At 43.8% G+C, this 14,983-nt stretch overlaps 1 protein-coding gene across 10 annotated transcripts in view; it reads left to right on the forward strand.

Moving 5' to 3' along the window:
* Window positions 1-14,447, forward strand: part of ADGRF5 (adhesion G protein-coupled receptor F5) — a 106,596-nt gene extending 92,149 nt beyond the window's left edge. For 7 of the 10 annotated variants that reach the window (XM_073810639.1, XM_019949968.3, XM_073810640.1 and 4 more), the window contains 8 exons: window positions 1,869-2,021; window positions 3,782-3,990; window positions 6,547-6,726; window positions 8,299-9,690; window positions 10,946-10,987; window positions 11,074-11,133; window positions 11,745-11,829; window positions 13,710-14,447. In XM_073810639.1, coding sequence (XP_073666740.1) covers window positions 1,869-2,021; window positions 3,782-3,990; window positions 6,547-6,726; window positions 8,299-9,690; window positions 10,946-10,987; window positions 11,074-11,133; window positions 11,745-11,829; window positions 13,710-13,789 — 2,201 coding nt within the window. In that variant the 3' untranslated portion in view covers window positions 13,790-14,447. Of the gene's footprint in view, window positions 1-1,868; window positions 2,022-3,781; window positions 3,991-6,546; window positions 6,727-8,298; window positions 9,691-10,945; window positions 10,988-11,073; window positions 11,134-11,744; window positions 11,830-13,007 lie in introns of all 10 variants that reach the window. The other 3 variants (XM_073810638.1, XM_073810637.1, XM_073810642.1) reach the window with 3 other exon arrangements.
* Window positions 14,448-14,983: the final 536 nt, after the last annotated feature.

Here is a 14,983-nt window from a genome sequence, read left to right on the forward strand (position 1 = left end):
TCAGGGACATAATGTAACAGAGGGAAGCCCATGAGGCTTTATTGCCTTCTATTTTGCTATGTGACCAGTGGCTCATGGGTTTGTGACAACATCTTGAGAGTCTGTGAGGGTGGAGCCCACTGTTTATAGTGACAGCTGTTGAAGGTAGTGTTAAGTTACCGTCACAAGCCTTCTACGTGCTCAGTATAGTAGACTCGATATTCTGATCACCGCTCCCTCTATGCTATGAATCAGCACGCAATAAAAGTATGGCAGGGGCTTCCCTAGTGGCGCAGTGGTTGGGAGTCCGCCTGCCGATGCAGGGGACATGGGTTCGTGCCCCGGTCCAGGAAGATCCCACATGCCGCAGAGCAGCTGGGCCCGTGAGCCATGGCCGCTGAGCCTGTGCGTCTGGAGCCTGTGCTCCGCAACGGGAGAGGCCACAACAGTGAGGCCCGCGTACAGCAAAAAAAAAAGTATGGCAAAAACCCTTTTAAATGCACAGTTGAACAGGCAAGAGAGTAAGAGAAATAACCAAGGGTCAAAAACATAGAAGAAAACAAAAATAGAGGTAATGCTTTAGCTAATGCTGGAGTTTCCCTGAGGGCATCTGCCAATATCAGAAACCTCAGAATCTTTTTTTTTTTTTAGTTTATTTATTTATTATTTTTGACTGTGTTGGGTCTTTGTTTCTGTGCGAGGGCTTTCTCTAGTTGCGGCGAGCGGGGGCCACTCTTCATCGCGTTGCGCGGGCCTCTCACTATCGCGGCCTCTCTTGTGGAGCACAGGCTCCAGACGCGCAGGCTCAGTAGTTGTGGCTCACGGGCCTAGCTGCTCTGCGGCATGTGGGATCTTCCCAGACTAGGGTTCGAACCCATGTCCCCTGCATTGGCAGGCAGATTCTCAACCACTGGGCCACCAGGGAAGCCCAGAAACCCCAGAATCTTGAATTTGAATTTGAAGGCTCTGAAGTGTATGAAAGAAAAGGCCTTGTTCCCAATGCAGTAACTAAGGCAAACTACCCCATCAACACAATGTCAGGACCCTCAGACAATGATATGCTCAGTAAAAGAAGAAGCTAGAAAAACAAAATTCATCTTCCAGAGGTAAGAGCCTCAGCGCTGGGTGGGCAACAATTTCCCCTGAGAAGTATAACTGTCCTGCCTACATTCAGATTTGGGGCTTGAATTTATACAACCTATGTGGTCCAATAACTCCAAGCTGAGGAGTAATTAACTTAAAGTAGTCCGTTGGTAGCACTCAGTGGTACCTGGCCAAAAAATTTAAATCCTCTCTGGTAGAATGTACCCTCCATCCAGATCCCTCAGGATTCCTGTAGATTAAGGTCAGCCAAATATGAACTCACAACCACAAATCGTAATGCATGGACACCTTCACGAGGGATTTTTAAGCTCATTCATACTTTCAAGAACTGTTCTTTGGGACCTATGCTTAATACAAAACATAACAGTAGGCAATGAAAAGGAGACAAAAGAAGTGGGGCATATATGTCGATATCTAGAAGGGCGTATGTCGTAAAAGAAAATACATAGAGCATTAACTGTACAAAATGAGCACTACAGATAGAAAGAACAATGGAAGTTCAGAAAAATGGGGATCCCGTAGAGACCGGACAATTTAGAGACTGCATGGTAGGGGGATATGAAATCAATCTGGGTACCGACCTATTTAAGCGTTTTAACATTCCGTGTTCAACACGCGTGCATTCACTGCTACTTCTAGGCTAGAGGCATTTTGAAAACCACATTAAAGTGAATGTGGCGCATTCTTGGGAAAAGTTTGGACAAGTTTATCCACATTGGATGATTTTCACAAAATTTGTGCTTTGAATACTAATGCTGTGACTTCATCCTTTCATTGTACCTTAGCAAAAGAAGTTAACGGAAAGCAAGTGTGCTACAAACACCACTTCGTGGCAAACTCAATTTCCTGTCCAGAAAATATGAATGTGTTTTGTCACATTACCAATACCGCTAATAATTCAGTGCGGAGCCCATCTATGAAGCTTAATCTGGTTCCTGGTGAGAACACCTTAAATTATTTTAAAATGTTATAGTCATGAGCAGGGATTCCTGTATTCATTCACTCCTCATTCATCCATCAATAAATACATGTTAATCACGTTCATGGAGCAAGCCTTGAGCTAAGCATGGGGCTTTGAAAAGAAATAAGCTGTGTTTCTTGGCCTCAAGCCTAGGGGAGAGATAAATGCGATTTAAAAATGTTATCACATATAATGTGGTAGATTCTAAACTAGAGGCAGTTGTGGGTGGTTAGAAGGGGCTGCCTGGTTTAACTCTGCTAGTGATTAGGGGGGGAGAAATTGATCAAGAAAGCCTTGCAGATGAAGCCGTATTTCCGTACGTGAAAAGAATCAGAAACTATGTAAAAAGGGCTACGTAAAAAGAATCAGAAACTGTCTTTCCCATGCTTTGTCATCACTGAGCCAATATCCCCCTAAATACTATTTTCAAGGTAAAAGGTCGTGATTTGTGGAGCCATCTCTGTAATAACCAATACCGAAGAGCTCTCCTCAGTAGCAACTGAGGGGCAAGTGGATAAAGGATACTCCTGGGCTTGCATCATAAGCAATCCCCTCCCCGCAGAAATCTTCTCTCTAATAGAACCCGCGACGTCTGTAGGATCCATGGCTCCATTACCAAGCTTGTTTGAGTTTACTGAGGGATTTGAGGTCCTTCTCAACATCTGTTGGTATCTGAGCCCTAGACAACAAAGTAGGAAGCCACTTAGAGCTCCCTGTCTCTCTGAGTCACCGGCCTCTGGACCCCACCAAAAGCACACCTCTTCCAGGGGGCAGCCAAGGTCATTTCTCCACTGTCCCTCCATCTTAGCCTAGACATCATCATGTTTTATTCACTTACCTTTGTTCTGCTCTTCTTTCTTCATACCAAGTCTGATTCCTCTTCTTTTTCCTAATAGAACATTACTTAGGTATTCTAAGATTTTACACAATGGCTAAGAACTCAATTCATGCTAAGTTTAAAAGATGATGAGAGCGGGGGTCTGCTCATCAGAGAGTCAGGGTCCCTTGGAGACTAGAGATTCTGCAATAAATGACATTTTCCCATTCAAGTCTGTCTTGAGTCGAGGTAAAGAAAAGTCATCCTACGGGAAACCAGAAGGAATAAATGCTTAGGAATGTTGCCCAGAATATTCAGGTCATGGGTGCCTGGGATTTCTGCTACTAATTATATCCTTGGATTAAGGTGGTGCTTCTCAAACTTGCCTGCACCCTAGAATCACCGGGGAAGCTTAAAAAACTGCTGATGCCTGAATTCCAGCCCAAGGGGTTTTGATCTTCTTGGGCTGGAGTGAGCCTGGACATTGGTATTTTCCAAGCTCCTCTGAAGATTCTAATACACCAGAGCTGAGAACCCCTTGGATTAAGTCATTATGTCCCTGAGACCCTTGTTAACCTGCCTGTCTTTCATCTGGATGAGTACACGTCAAGCTCTCATTATTTTCCATGGCTTAGGTTTTGCAGGCATCAGAGGGAAGATTCCTGGAGGTCAGAGGCACTGAGGAAATAAATTCTGTTAGAAAAAGCCAGCGCAGATTAGAATCGGATTTGCATGGAAAGCCCTAAGGGGCTTTAGAAAATCAGGGGCAAAATAAAGAAAGTGGGCAACTCCGAAAAGGTCACTGAAAGGAAAAAAGAAGATGAGTTCAAAGATCAAAGCTCTACCTAAGCCTGACCCTATTTCCACTATCTTTTCTCCTCCCTTCAATTGTCCTTTTTATGTCCATTTTTCCAATGCAGGGGAGAACGTCACATGCCAAGATCCTATCATAGGTGTTGGGGAACCCGGAAAAGTCATCCAGAAGCTTTGCCAGTTCTCTAATGTTCCCAGAATCCCTGGGAGTCCCATTGGCGGGATCATAACTTACAGATGTGTGGGCTCCCAGTGGAAGGTTAAGAAAAACAACTGCATCTCTGCCCCCATAAATACTCTGCTCCAGCTGGCTGAGGTGATTCTTTTTTTTTTTTTTTAGAAGATGTTGGGGTAGGAGTTTATTAATTTATTTTATTTATTTTTGCTGTGTTGGGTCTTCGTTTCTGTGCGAGGGCTTTCTCTAGTTGCGGCAAGCGGGGGCCACTCTTCATCGCAGTGCGCGGGCCTCTCACTGTTACGGCCTCTCTCGTTGCGGAGCACAGGCTCCAGATGCGCAGGCTCAGCGGCCGTGGCTCACGGGCCCAGCCGCTCCGCGGCATGTGGGATCCTCCCAGACCAGGGCTCGAACCCGTGTCCCCTGCATTAGCAGGCAGACTCTCAACCACTGCGCCACCAGGGAAGCCCCCTGAGGTGATTCTTAAACACTTGACTCTGAACTCTTGGTGGGGAGGTGTGTCTAGCTGATCCTATTTCTCAGCACTTAGGAAAACGGGCTTTGAGCTGCTTGGTGTTGCTCTCAAAGCTATACCTATTTAATTCCAAAGAAGATGCAACCCTAGAAATGCCGAATATTTTGCTTGAATCCAAATATGGAGGCAGCGAAATACGTGTTCTGCCCTAGGACCAGCTGTACAGCGTCACCTTGACTTCTTAATACCTTGTTTCCATTACCTCCAAGATGGAAGTCGTGTTATCCCCTCTAACTGCTCTCCTTTGAAGAATTTTTATATCAAGCTAATAGCGCTAATCTTTTCAGAAAGGGGAGCAACACAAAAAGTAAGGTTCATCAGTCAAAAAAATAGTTGGGCTTTACGCTTTTACAAGTCTGAGATTTCCTTAATCCTTAGAGGTAGCCTATAGTTATAGAAGGGCCTAGCTGACCTCTCTTACCTAGAATAGAGGTTACTGCCATGTGGTAGGAAAAACAAGTTTCACTTCATCAAAATAAATATAAATTACCTCTCATACTTAGGTTGCTGAAAGTTCGAGACGCCTAAAATTCCATGAGTTACAATAAATGAGGCAATTAGTGGGGTTATAGCTCATGGTAACATCTTCAGACCGTGAGCTATATTTGGAGCTAACATCTGGTTAGCTCCAAATCCTTGCATCCCGGGAAGAAGGACTGAGAAAAAAGGGTGATATTGGTTTGCATTTTATCTAATTATCTCTTGTCTCACATCAAATTCCTTAAAATACCGACTATGTATAAAGCATTATTATAGGTGCTATCAGGGTAAAGCGGCCAAATCAAAACTTGACCTCTGATTGGATATGGAATATAGATGTTACATATGTATTAATTGGGGCTAGGATAATCAGGAAGTTCTGCTTGAAAAACGTGGCATCTGAGTTAGACCTTGATGGGTAAAGCATCGGGAATATAAACTATCCCAATTGAGGAGGATAGAAATTATAATTTGAACTCAACATTGGGCCCTGGTCCCAATTCTAGATACTACATACCCCTTCAATGGAAAGGGGGCATGCTGACCTATCATGCTCCGTCTAATTTATCCATCCAACATATGTTATTGAATACCTACTACATACGAAGTTAAGTGACTATGTTAGGGATTATGGGATATGAGAAGGATACAAAGAAATGCAACACATGGTTCCCATTGTTAAGGAGCTTATCATTTAATGGGAGAGAGATTGAAATTAAAACACAGGATGACATTGGTAGAGATGTCACAGATGTAAATTCCGTTAAGTAAAACAAATACTTCTGCATTCAGAGGAAGAAACTCCCCTGGGTTAGAACACTCATCAAAGTTCTTTATGGAGAAGACCAACTTTTAATTCATTCTTTAATTATAGTGAGGAGTCAGATAGTTAGAAAACACAAATGTGATCATTATAGATAAGGTGACCATATAATTTGTCATCCAAACCAGGATACTTTGTACTTTTTGGTTTTTTTGTTTGTGTGTGTGTGTTTGTTTTATTGAAGTACAGTTAATTTACAATGTTGCCTTAGGGAAAAGAATCTAAAAAAGAATATTTCAGATTCTTTTCCCTTATAGGTTATTACAAAATATTGAGTATAGTTCCCTGTGCTATACAGTAGGTCCTTGTTGGTCCTAATTTTCCCTCCCCCCCTTTCCCCTTTGGTAACCTTAAGTTTGATTTCTATGTATATGGGTCTATTTCTGTTTTGTATATAAGTTCATTTGTATCATTTTTGAAAATAAAAGAGGACACCATTTATAATTACACTGGGACATCAGATGTAAACCAGAACTGTCCGAGGGAATTTGGGATAGAAACCTCAGAGTGGCAAATGTGCTTTCATAGAGACAATCAAGTGACAATTTCATGCAACTTTAATCTAGTTCTCTAGCAGTCATATCTACTTCCCTTCCTTTTTCTTTTCAACTAGTCATCAGGTTGACATATGCTCTACTGTTCCCCTTCTATGTGTGAGGTCTCGTGTAATATTCTATTCTGAAGAGCAAGCACAGTTTAAGAGATAAGTACATTACCTTATGGGATATACTTATGAGAATGGAGGAATCAAAAAGGAAACTCAGATGTGAGAGATTTTTGTCATGGATGTATCAGCAGTATTTGATGACTGATGGGCAAGTTTTTTGTTTTTTTTCTGTGTCGGCTTTTGTTTTACTAGGCTTTGATGAAGAGCCCCTCTCAGGATGAGAAGCTCCCTTCATACCTAAAGAATCTTTCCATTAGCACAAACCAGGTGAAACTTGAAGTCAAGTCATTTCCTGGGAGCCTGGGAGCCATTATTAACATCCTTGATTTGCTGTCAACAGTTCCAACCCAAGTGAATTCAGAAATGATGATGGTGAGTTTGCTTAAGCCTTGCAGGAGTTTGGGGTCTTGTCTTTTCATCCCTCAGGACTTGGGGTCAAGAAACATAACTTCTCTCCATTGCAACTTCTTCTCCGTCTTTTCCCGAACAACGCTTTGCCAGCTCTGGCTTTTAGCATATCAGTGAATATTTTCAGTGTACATTTTGGGATCTTAAGATTTCTTTAGAGAAGGTCTGTTTTAGTTTCTTCATTAAAAGAGAATGAATTCTTACCTGCTTTCTATGAAAACTAGGAGTGAAAGGTTTTCAGAATATGTACAAGGTGGGATTCTCAATGGTCTCTCACAAAACATGATCTTTGAAGCAATCCGCATTCTGAGAGGCAAGAGAATTCACCCACCAGAATTCACATGAAGAGACTTTAATGAAGGGATACTTACAGAGGTAAAACCAGGAATTTAAAAAAAAAAAAAAAAAGGTGTAACGTACCCAGAGACCAGCGACATTTAGAAGCCCTTACTACCCTGAGGATTAAGGTGGGAAGGAGAGGAAATAGTGCACCCATAGCGTTGGAGGAGGGGTCACTGAGCAGGAACTACAGTATTGGAAGTATGTAACTATCACCAAAGGTGTGCTGAGAGTGAAATGAAGGTGCAGCGGGTAGCAGGAAAAATATATCTCAGCTTCTTTCTTCTCTCATCCTCTCATCTCCAGCCGCTGCTTCTCATTGGCCAAACCCAACCGGAGGTAACTGGCAAGCAGCTTGGGTACCAGGAGTCTAAGGAGCTTATACAGATTTCCTAGGGCTGCTGTAACAAATTGCTTCATTCCAACCTCTGGCTTTGTCTTCACATGACCTTCTCTTCTTCTCCATGTACCTTCTCCTCTTCTGTCTCTTATAAGGATACTTGGATTTAGGGCCCATTTAGGTAATCCAGGTTGGTTTTTCTCTCAAGATCCTTAATTACATCTACAAAGATGCTTTCTCCAAATGAGGTTTTCTCCAAATAAGGGCCACCATTCAACTAACTGCAGGGCTCATCATTTCAGAGAACAGAACAAGGCAAAGAAGGGCAGAGAGAAAAAGCCACTTCTCTCCATGGAGAGAAGCCACAAATGACAATTCCAGGTTTATGGGAGAGAGAATCAAAATGTTGAGCTAAAAAGAAAGATGCCTTTAACAACACTTCCATGGCGTATTTGATGCTTAGCATTTGAGAGGGTCTTCTGAGACTACCTCACCCTTGCTGGTAAGATACCACCCACCCAAAAGCCTTTACAGGCTTGAGATTTAAAATAAAATAAAACAATAAATAAATATCTCTGTCAGCCCGCTGAGTCGACCTTAGTGAGAGGTGGGGGCAGTTCTCACCGTCACGACTGCTAAATGTTTAGTAAGTCTCGCAGTTGTGAGGGCCCATCCCCTGCTAATTCCCTCCATAAGAAGGTGGATCAGAGTCCTCCACAGCCTGGGATGCTGCATTTTTCTCTTCTATTTTCTTCTTCCCTGTACCCACTTAATGAGTTTCCAGGGAGATGTTCTCTTCTTCTCTCTTACGATTGAAAACATTCGGTTGGTTTGATCCCATGTCTTGTCAATTACAGCACGTCCTCTCCACGGTCAACGTCATCCTCGGCAAACCCATTTTGAATACCTGGATGATGTCACAACAGCAAAAGACCAATCAGAGCTCACAGTTACTGGATTCATTGGAAAGATTTTCCCGAGCCTTGCGGTCAGAAGATAGCACCATCTCCCAACCTAATGTTCAGATGAAGAGCATGGTCATAAAATCTGGCCACCCCAAATCCTACACACAGAGCTTTGTTTTCTTAGACTCTGAGCTCTGGGGCAATGTGACCATTAATGAATGCCAGCTGGAACACCTGCAACCAGATTCATTTATCGTCACCGTGGCTTTCCCAACTCTCAAGACCATCCTCGCCCAGGATGTCCCAGGAAAGACTTTTGCAAACAGCCTAGTGATGACAACCACTGTCAGCCACAATCTAACCGCGCCATCGCCATTCAGGATTTCGATGACCTTCAAAAACAACAACCCTTCGGGCGGGGTACCGAGGTGTGTCTTCTGGAACTTCAACCTCGCCAACCACACAGGGGGGTGGGACAGCAGCGGGTGTTATGTTAAAGAAGTCACCGAGGACAGTGTGTCCTGCAGCTGTGACCACCTCACATCCTTCTCCATCCTCATGTCCCCTGATTCCCCGGACCCTGATTCTCTCCTGAAGATCCTGCTGGATATCATTTCCTACATCGGGCTGTGCTTTTCCATCTTGAGCTTGGCGGCCTGCCTCGCTGTGGAAGCCGTGGTGTGGAAATCGGTCACCAAGAACCGGACTTCCTCCATGCGCCACATCTGCATCGTGAACATCGCGGCCTCCCTTCTGGTCGCCGACGTCTGGTTCATCGTGGCCGCCGCCGTCCACAACTACCGCTACCCGCTCAACCAGACGGCCTGTGTGGCTGCCACCTTCTTCGTCCACTTCTCCTACCTCAGCGTCTTCTTCTGGATGCTGACTCTGGGCCTCATGCTCTTCTACCGGTTGGTTTTCATCCTGCATGACACGAGCAAGTCCATTCAGAAGGCCATTGCGTTTTCTCTCGGCTACGGTTGCCCTCTGGTCATCTCCGTCATCACGGTGGGGGCCACCCAGCCCCGGGAGGTCTACACGAGGAAAAATGCCTGTTGGCTCAACTGGGAGGACACCAAGGCCCTGCTGGCCTTCGTTATCCCAGCACTGATCATTGTGGTGGTCAACGTGACCATCACAGTCGTGGTCATCACCAAGATCCTGAGACCTTCCATCGGGGACAAGCCGAGCAGGCAGGAGAAAAGCAGCCTGTTCCAGATCACCAAGAGCCTTGGGGTCCTCACACCGCTCTTGGGGCTCACCTGGGGTTTCGGTCTCGCCACCGTGTTCCAGGGGAGCAATGCTGTCTTCCATATTGTATTTACCCTCCTCAATGCCTTCCAGGTACGTTCTGCAGGGCAGCGCTCTCAGGAAGGATCTATAATGATAGAAACACAAACAGGGGTAGGAACGGGGAAGGACTTTTGTTCATAGGAGGCCCTAGCCCTAAAGAACGGTAATGACAAGAAGTCAGTGAAATAGAAAGGGCGCGTTCCTCTGCTCCCATGGAACCGCATGCCTCTTATCACCTGCATTATAATTTAGTTGCCTACGCACCTCTCTTCTAAGTGCCCTGATAATACAAATAGGAGGAAAGTCCCTTCCCTACACTGGATTTTGCTGTTTATCTAACATTATCTTGATGCCGTTTATTATCTCCTAAATGAAAATACCACCGTTAAACCAAACAATCTCTCCAGTTAATTTCCACTAGCATTAAACGAGCCCAGCCTTGGTGAGGTCAGGGGCAGCGTCTGTCTTATTTATCAGTACATTCCTAGTGCCTGCAAAGACCTTGGCACAGACTAGATGCTCAGTCATGAGCACCTTGGCAAATGCAATGCAGGCTCTGTACCACATAGTGGGTTCTCAGGCAACATTTTTCTGAAGGATGAAAGAATGAATGCTCTATGTAAGGTAGACATTTTGCTCCATTATGTGAAAATGAAAAAGACATTCTCTTTGCTCTCCAGCAGCACGTAACTATAATACAAGCCACGTTGTTAGGTGGGCTTTAGCAGAGGTACAGACAACAAGCCTTTGGAGCGCAAGGAAGGGGATGCTTAATTCTGATTCAACCAGTGGTAGGCCTAAGTCCCCATGAGCTGGTGAGGATCCAGGGCATCTGGAGGTGATGCCGAGACGTTGCCCTAGATGCTAATGCCAAGACCATGCAAATTCTAACTTCTGCTACTGGGCCCATGGCTCCAAACTCTAAGGCTCATGTCTAATGATGTTTATAATATGCCTTGACTAGAAGGGACTGATTATTCCACCTCATGCCCTATGTTCTCATCACAACTACATGAGGGCTACTGTAGACATAAGAGGTATTTTTAATAACATAACCAGCAGGATCTCCAGCGCACAATTGGGTGGAAATAGGGAAATTGAAAATATCCTTATGACATTATCACATCAGAGGCCCTTGGTGTGGACCTACTACATCACTGTCATCTACTGGACCATAAATGCAGATGTGGAAAGAGGTAGTACAAATTCTATGGCAGGTGAACCATACTTCCTAGTTTGCTAGACTAGACTGTGATTAATATAATTAATATGATTAAAATGCACTTCTTCCCAATTCTTTTTTCAGGGATTATTCATTTTACTCTTTGGATGCCTTTGGGATCAGAAGGTAAGAACAGTGACAGTCATGATTCTAGAAAAGTCTAAATTGCAGTGACATGTTGAGTTGACAATGGCTTCTTTTAAATGATGCAGGTACAGGAAGCCTTGCTGAATAAGTTTTCACTGTCGAGATGGTCTTCACAGCACTCAAAGGTAAATACTTCCTTTGTAGAGACTTACACAAACTCCTCTCTCTCCACTACCAGTTATAACATAGATTATTCCACTGTGTTTTCTTCTTACCTGATTCTGCCTATTAAACATAGTCATGGAACAGAACTAGCATTAAGATGCTGTCCCCACATCTTTAAATAGAGGTTACAAATAGCACAGATAATATCAACTGGAGGTTAAAACCAAATTTCAATGAGAAGTACTCTTCTGGGGAAACTCAAGGCCATAAAGAACAAAATTTGAAGAAGAATGATGAATAGAATTTTCTGTAGTTCATCTTGGAAGATAACTATTGCACTTAAATATATTTGTTTTCCTATGTCAGAAGCTAGTAAACCCTATCGAACAGTAAAAAATGTATTTGGAAGCTATTTCCCTCCTACCGGTGGCGATGTTACAGTGTTTCAAAAGGTGGCTCCCCTGCTTAGTTTGTCTGAAACAGAAATTCATGCTCATCCAGGCTCTCTCCTTAAAGTGAAATGAAAGACGCAGTCAGTGACCACCGGCAGGCAGCAAACGAATCATCCTACAGATCAAAACCGGGCCTTGGTCTAACACGTTTGCTGTGTAATTCTTCTTTTCTTTTCTAGTCCACGTCCCTAGGTTCATCCACTCCAGTATTTTCTATGAGTTCTCCAATATCAAGAAGATTTAACAATTTGTTTGGTAAGACAGGTACGTGCTGACCTCTAGATGTTTCCTGGCTTGACCTAAACATATTTGCCCTGGGGGGAATCTCACGCCCCTACTGTCCCACTGCCCACTTCATGGCATTGACCCATAATGGCCTTATTTGGGGCAGAGGTTAAGTACTTGCTTATATTTTCCCAAACACCCAAGGGGTTGGTACAGAGGGCAGTTGCCTTCAGCCTGTGGAGCGCTCTCCATAAAAACTGTATCCACCGTAACACTGGGAACTGTAAATTGCTGGCCTGGTCAAACACGGAGTTCTCTTCTATTCCTGTTATATAAGAATAGGTCGGTCATGTTTATGGGTTACCGGGCAGCGAAGAATATATTTAGAGAATCCTACCATAGGATCCCATGCTGTGAGTTTCATTTCCTTTTTTTTTCCCCTTTTCTTTTTTTGGAGTGTTCTTTTACACATCGACATTTATAAAATTGCAAACATATGAGGGATCACCCAAGTTAGCTGTTCTATGAGGGGCATGGCGCAGTGAACGTTTCCTCCTTGTAGACATAAGATAAAGAATGTTAATGACTTTGGGCAGTGGGTTTCAGCTATTCTGGCAAGCTGAAACTCCTGTCCCATGTCACCACCACCTCCTCCCCTTAGGAAAATAGGCACCAGACTTCCTTTCAGCTCCTCAAAACTGAACAAATCTCACAAATGAAGACATGTATCAAATGTATCAAAAGCCTTCCTGACTAAAGCTTTTCACATAAAGCAAATTTTGAGAATGCCTATTAATTATTGAAACTCCAGAGAACTTGGTGTTTTGAGCTTCATTTTGATGCATTGCTCGTGAAACTGGAGGACCTTCACTTTTGATTGGACCTGTTGTGAAATGATCAGATCTCCAGGGTCTGTTAGAACTATTCCCTTTGGCCAGCACTGTCCCTGGATCATGTTTATCGTTTGCATTAAAGCAAGAACAGTGAAAACTCTATGAAGCGATTCCACAGAATCAGAATTATGCAATATGTGAGGTCAGTAAAACGTGTTCATTGTTTCTGAGCCAGTCAGGTCAAGAGTCGGGGTCCTGTTCCCGAGGTCTCGGGGCCTGAGAGCCCCGGCCATTGCCTCTTAGCCTTTCAGGGTCATTAATGCAGATCCAGGTTGGCCTATCTGAGGGTTCCATAATCACTGTAACTTTGGTTTGTGTTGTCAGCAGCGACAAAGGGCCCCCCAGGCAATGATGGAAACCTTGTTAGCCGTGGCAGTCCGCCCATCTGATGGTAGGGTGGGGCACTGTGTCGCTTCCCCTGCCCAACACACAGCCCGTACCGTCCCCGTGTTCAGCCCCCACCCCCCTGCTGACACGAGCCTGTGCAGTAGCTCGCGGGCCACCCGCCCTGCTACACTCATCCTCAGCGCTCTTGTTGGCATTCTCTGACTCCTGCTGCTTTTTCGGTCCTGCCTTTTCTTCTCCTGTAATTTTCTCTTTTCTTTCCTTTTCTCCCTTTGCCCAGCTCAGTCCCCAGGCCCCTCCCAAGAGCTTCCCAAAGTCACATCAACCCAAAGGGACCAGGGATATTCCCTCCCACGGATGCCCCCAAGCCAGTGCATGTGGTGGCATGCAGAGGGCTGCCCCTGTCGCGATCTCCCTGTCTTTTGTAGAAATCTGGCTGCTGGTATGATGTGAAATAGTTAGTGCTTGTCTTGTCGGCCGCCACGCATGCTTGAGAACAGCTTTGTTTGTTCTCCAGGACTTCTGGGTCTGGGGAGGAGGGCAGGCATGTGTTCCTATCCAGGCATGGCCTGAGCTTACCTGGCTCCTGGAGTAGAGCGCCCCCTGGTCTATGAGCAGAGGTTCACACCCTGGTAATCATGAAGACTTGGCCTTCAGCTGAGCTGCTGTTCTGTTTTTCAGGAACATACAATGTTTCCACCCCGGAAATAACCAGCTCATCCCTGGAAAACACATCCAGTGCTTATTCATTGCTCAACTAAGAACAGGAGAATCCAGCCCATGGAACCTCTTGGGGAACAGTGGACGTTCTCTGAAAAAGAGATCTTTTCCAAGCCATGGATAAAATGTTTTCTCCGCAGGCTTCAGGGAACAGATGCCGAAGAGACTTTTTCATTAGGGAAGGGGCTTTCTTTTGTAAATACAGACTAAAAGGAATTGTTACATTTATGTTGCAGCCCTACCCCCACCCCTTGTGTGATACCGAATGTGTATAGTATTTAAGTGAAACTCAAGCCAACTTCTCTGTCTATATTGTAAAATAGAATTTCAGAGACATTTTTACTTTTCACACCCTGGGCCCAAAGATAAGCTTTGATTAAAATAATAAGTGAAAGGCTAGGACCTAGGAAATACTTCAGTGAATTCTAGGAAGGAAGGAAGGAAGGAAGGCAAGAAGAAAGGAAGAAAGAAGGGAGAGATGGAGGAAACTAGAAGGAAAAGAAAAAAAATAGAGAACAACATAAGGACCATATTTTAAGATTTCCATGTTAATGACCTAATACAATTGCTTCTCAGGTGCTGCAACACTGAAAATTCAAAAATGACTCCAAAATGGAAATGGAAAATTAGCCGTGGAGAAACTTCAATATCTTCCTGGTATTTCCTTAGTTAAGAGGGACCAAAAAAAAAAAAACAAAAGCAATGAAAAAATTAGGGAGGAAATTATATCAAAGATGCTTTCAAGTGGATGATAATATTTACAAGAAATTCATGGAAGAAGACATGATTCTCCTGATGCTAAACATATACATATATGCTACTGTATGTTAAGGTTGGAGCTAAGTGGAATGAATAGACAGAGAAAGTGTGATGGCCATGCCTTATTAGATCACAGCAGACCAACTGCTGATTACACTTTTATAGTTTAGCAGAAAAGGCTTATGTTTTGCTTCCACTTTTTGAAAGCAAAAAAAATATATTTTTATATCCATTCATTTCCAAATGTGATATATTGCACTGAAATACAGAACCCCCCTCTACTGTCATATATTAACAGCTTTAACCAGGTACTTTTCTGTGCATGATAGAATAGATTTTCATGACCTTACAGCATTGTATATTATTATTGTTGTAGTTACTGTGGATTTAGGGGCCCTGGGTGTGTTGTATAGCTCTCTATGTATTAATTCTTTCAGTTCCTAAGTTCCTAGACCAATATACATTAAGAGTTTTCT

The sequence above is a fragment of the Tursiops truncatus genome, chromosome 10 (assembly GCF_011762595.2).
Source record: "Tursiops truncatus isolate mTurTru1 chromosome 10, mTurTru1.mat.Y, whole genome shotgun sequence".
Lineage (NCBI taxonomy): Eukaryota > Metazoa > Chordata > Mammalia > Artiodactyla > Delphinidae > Tursiops > Tursiops truncatus.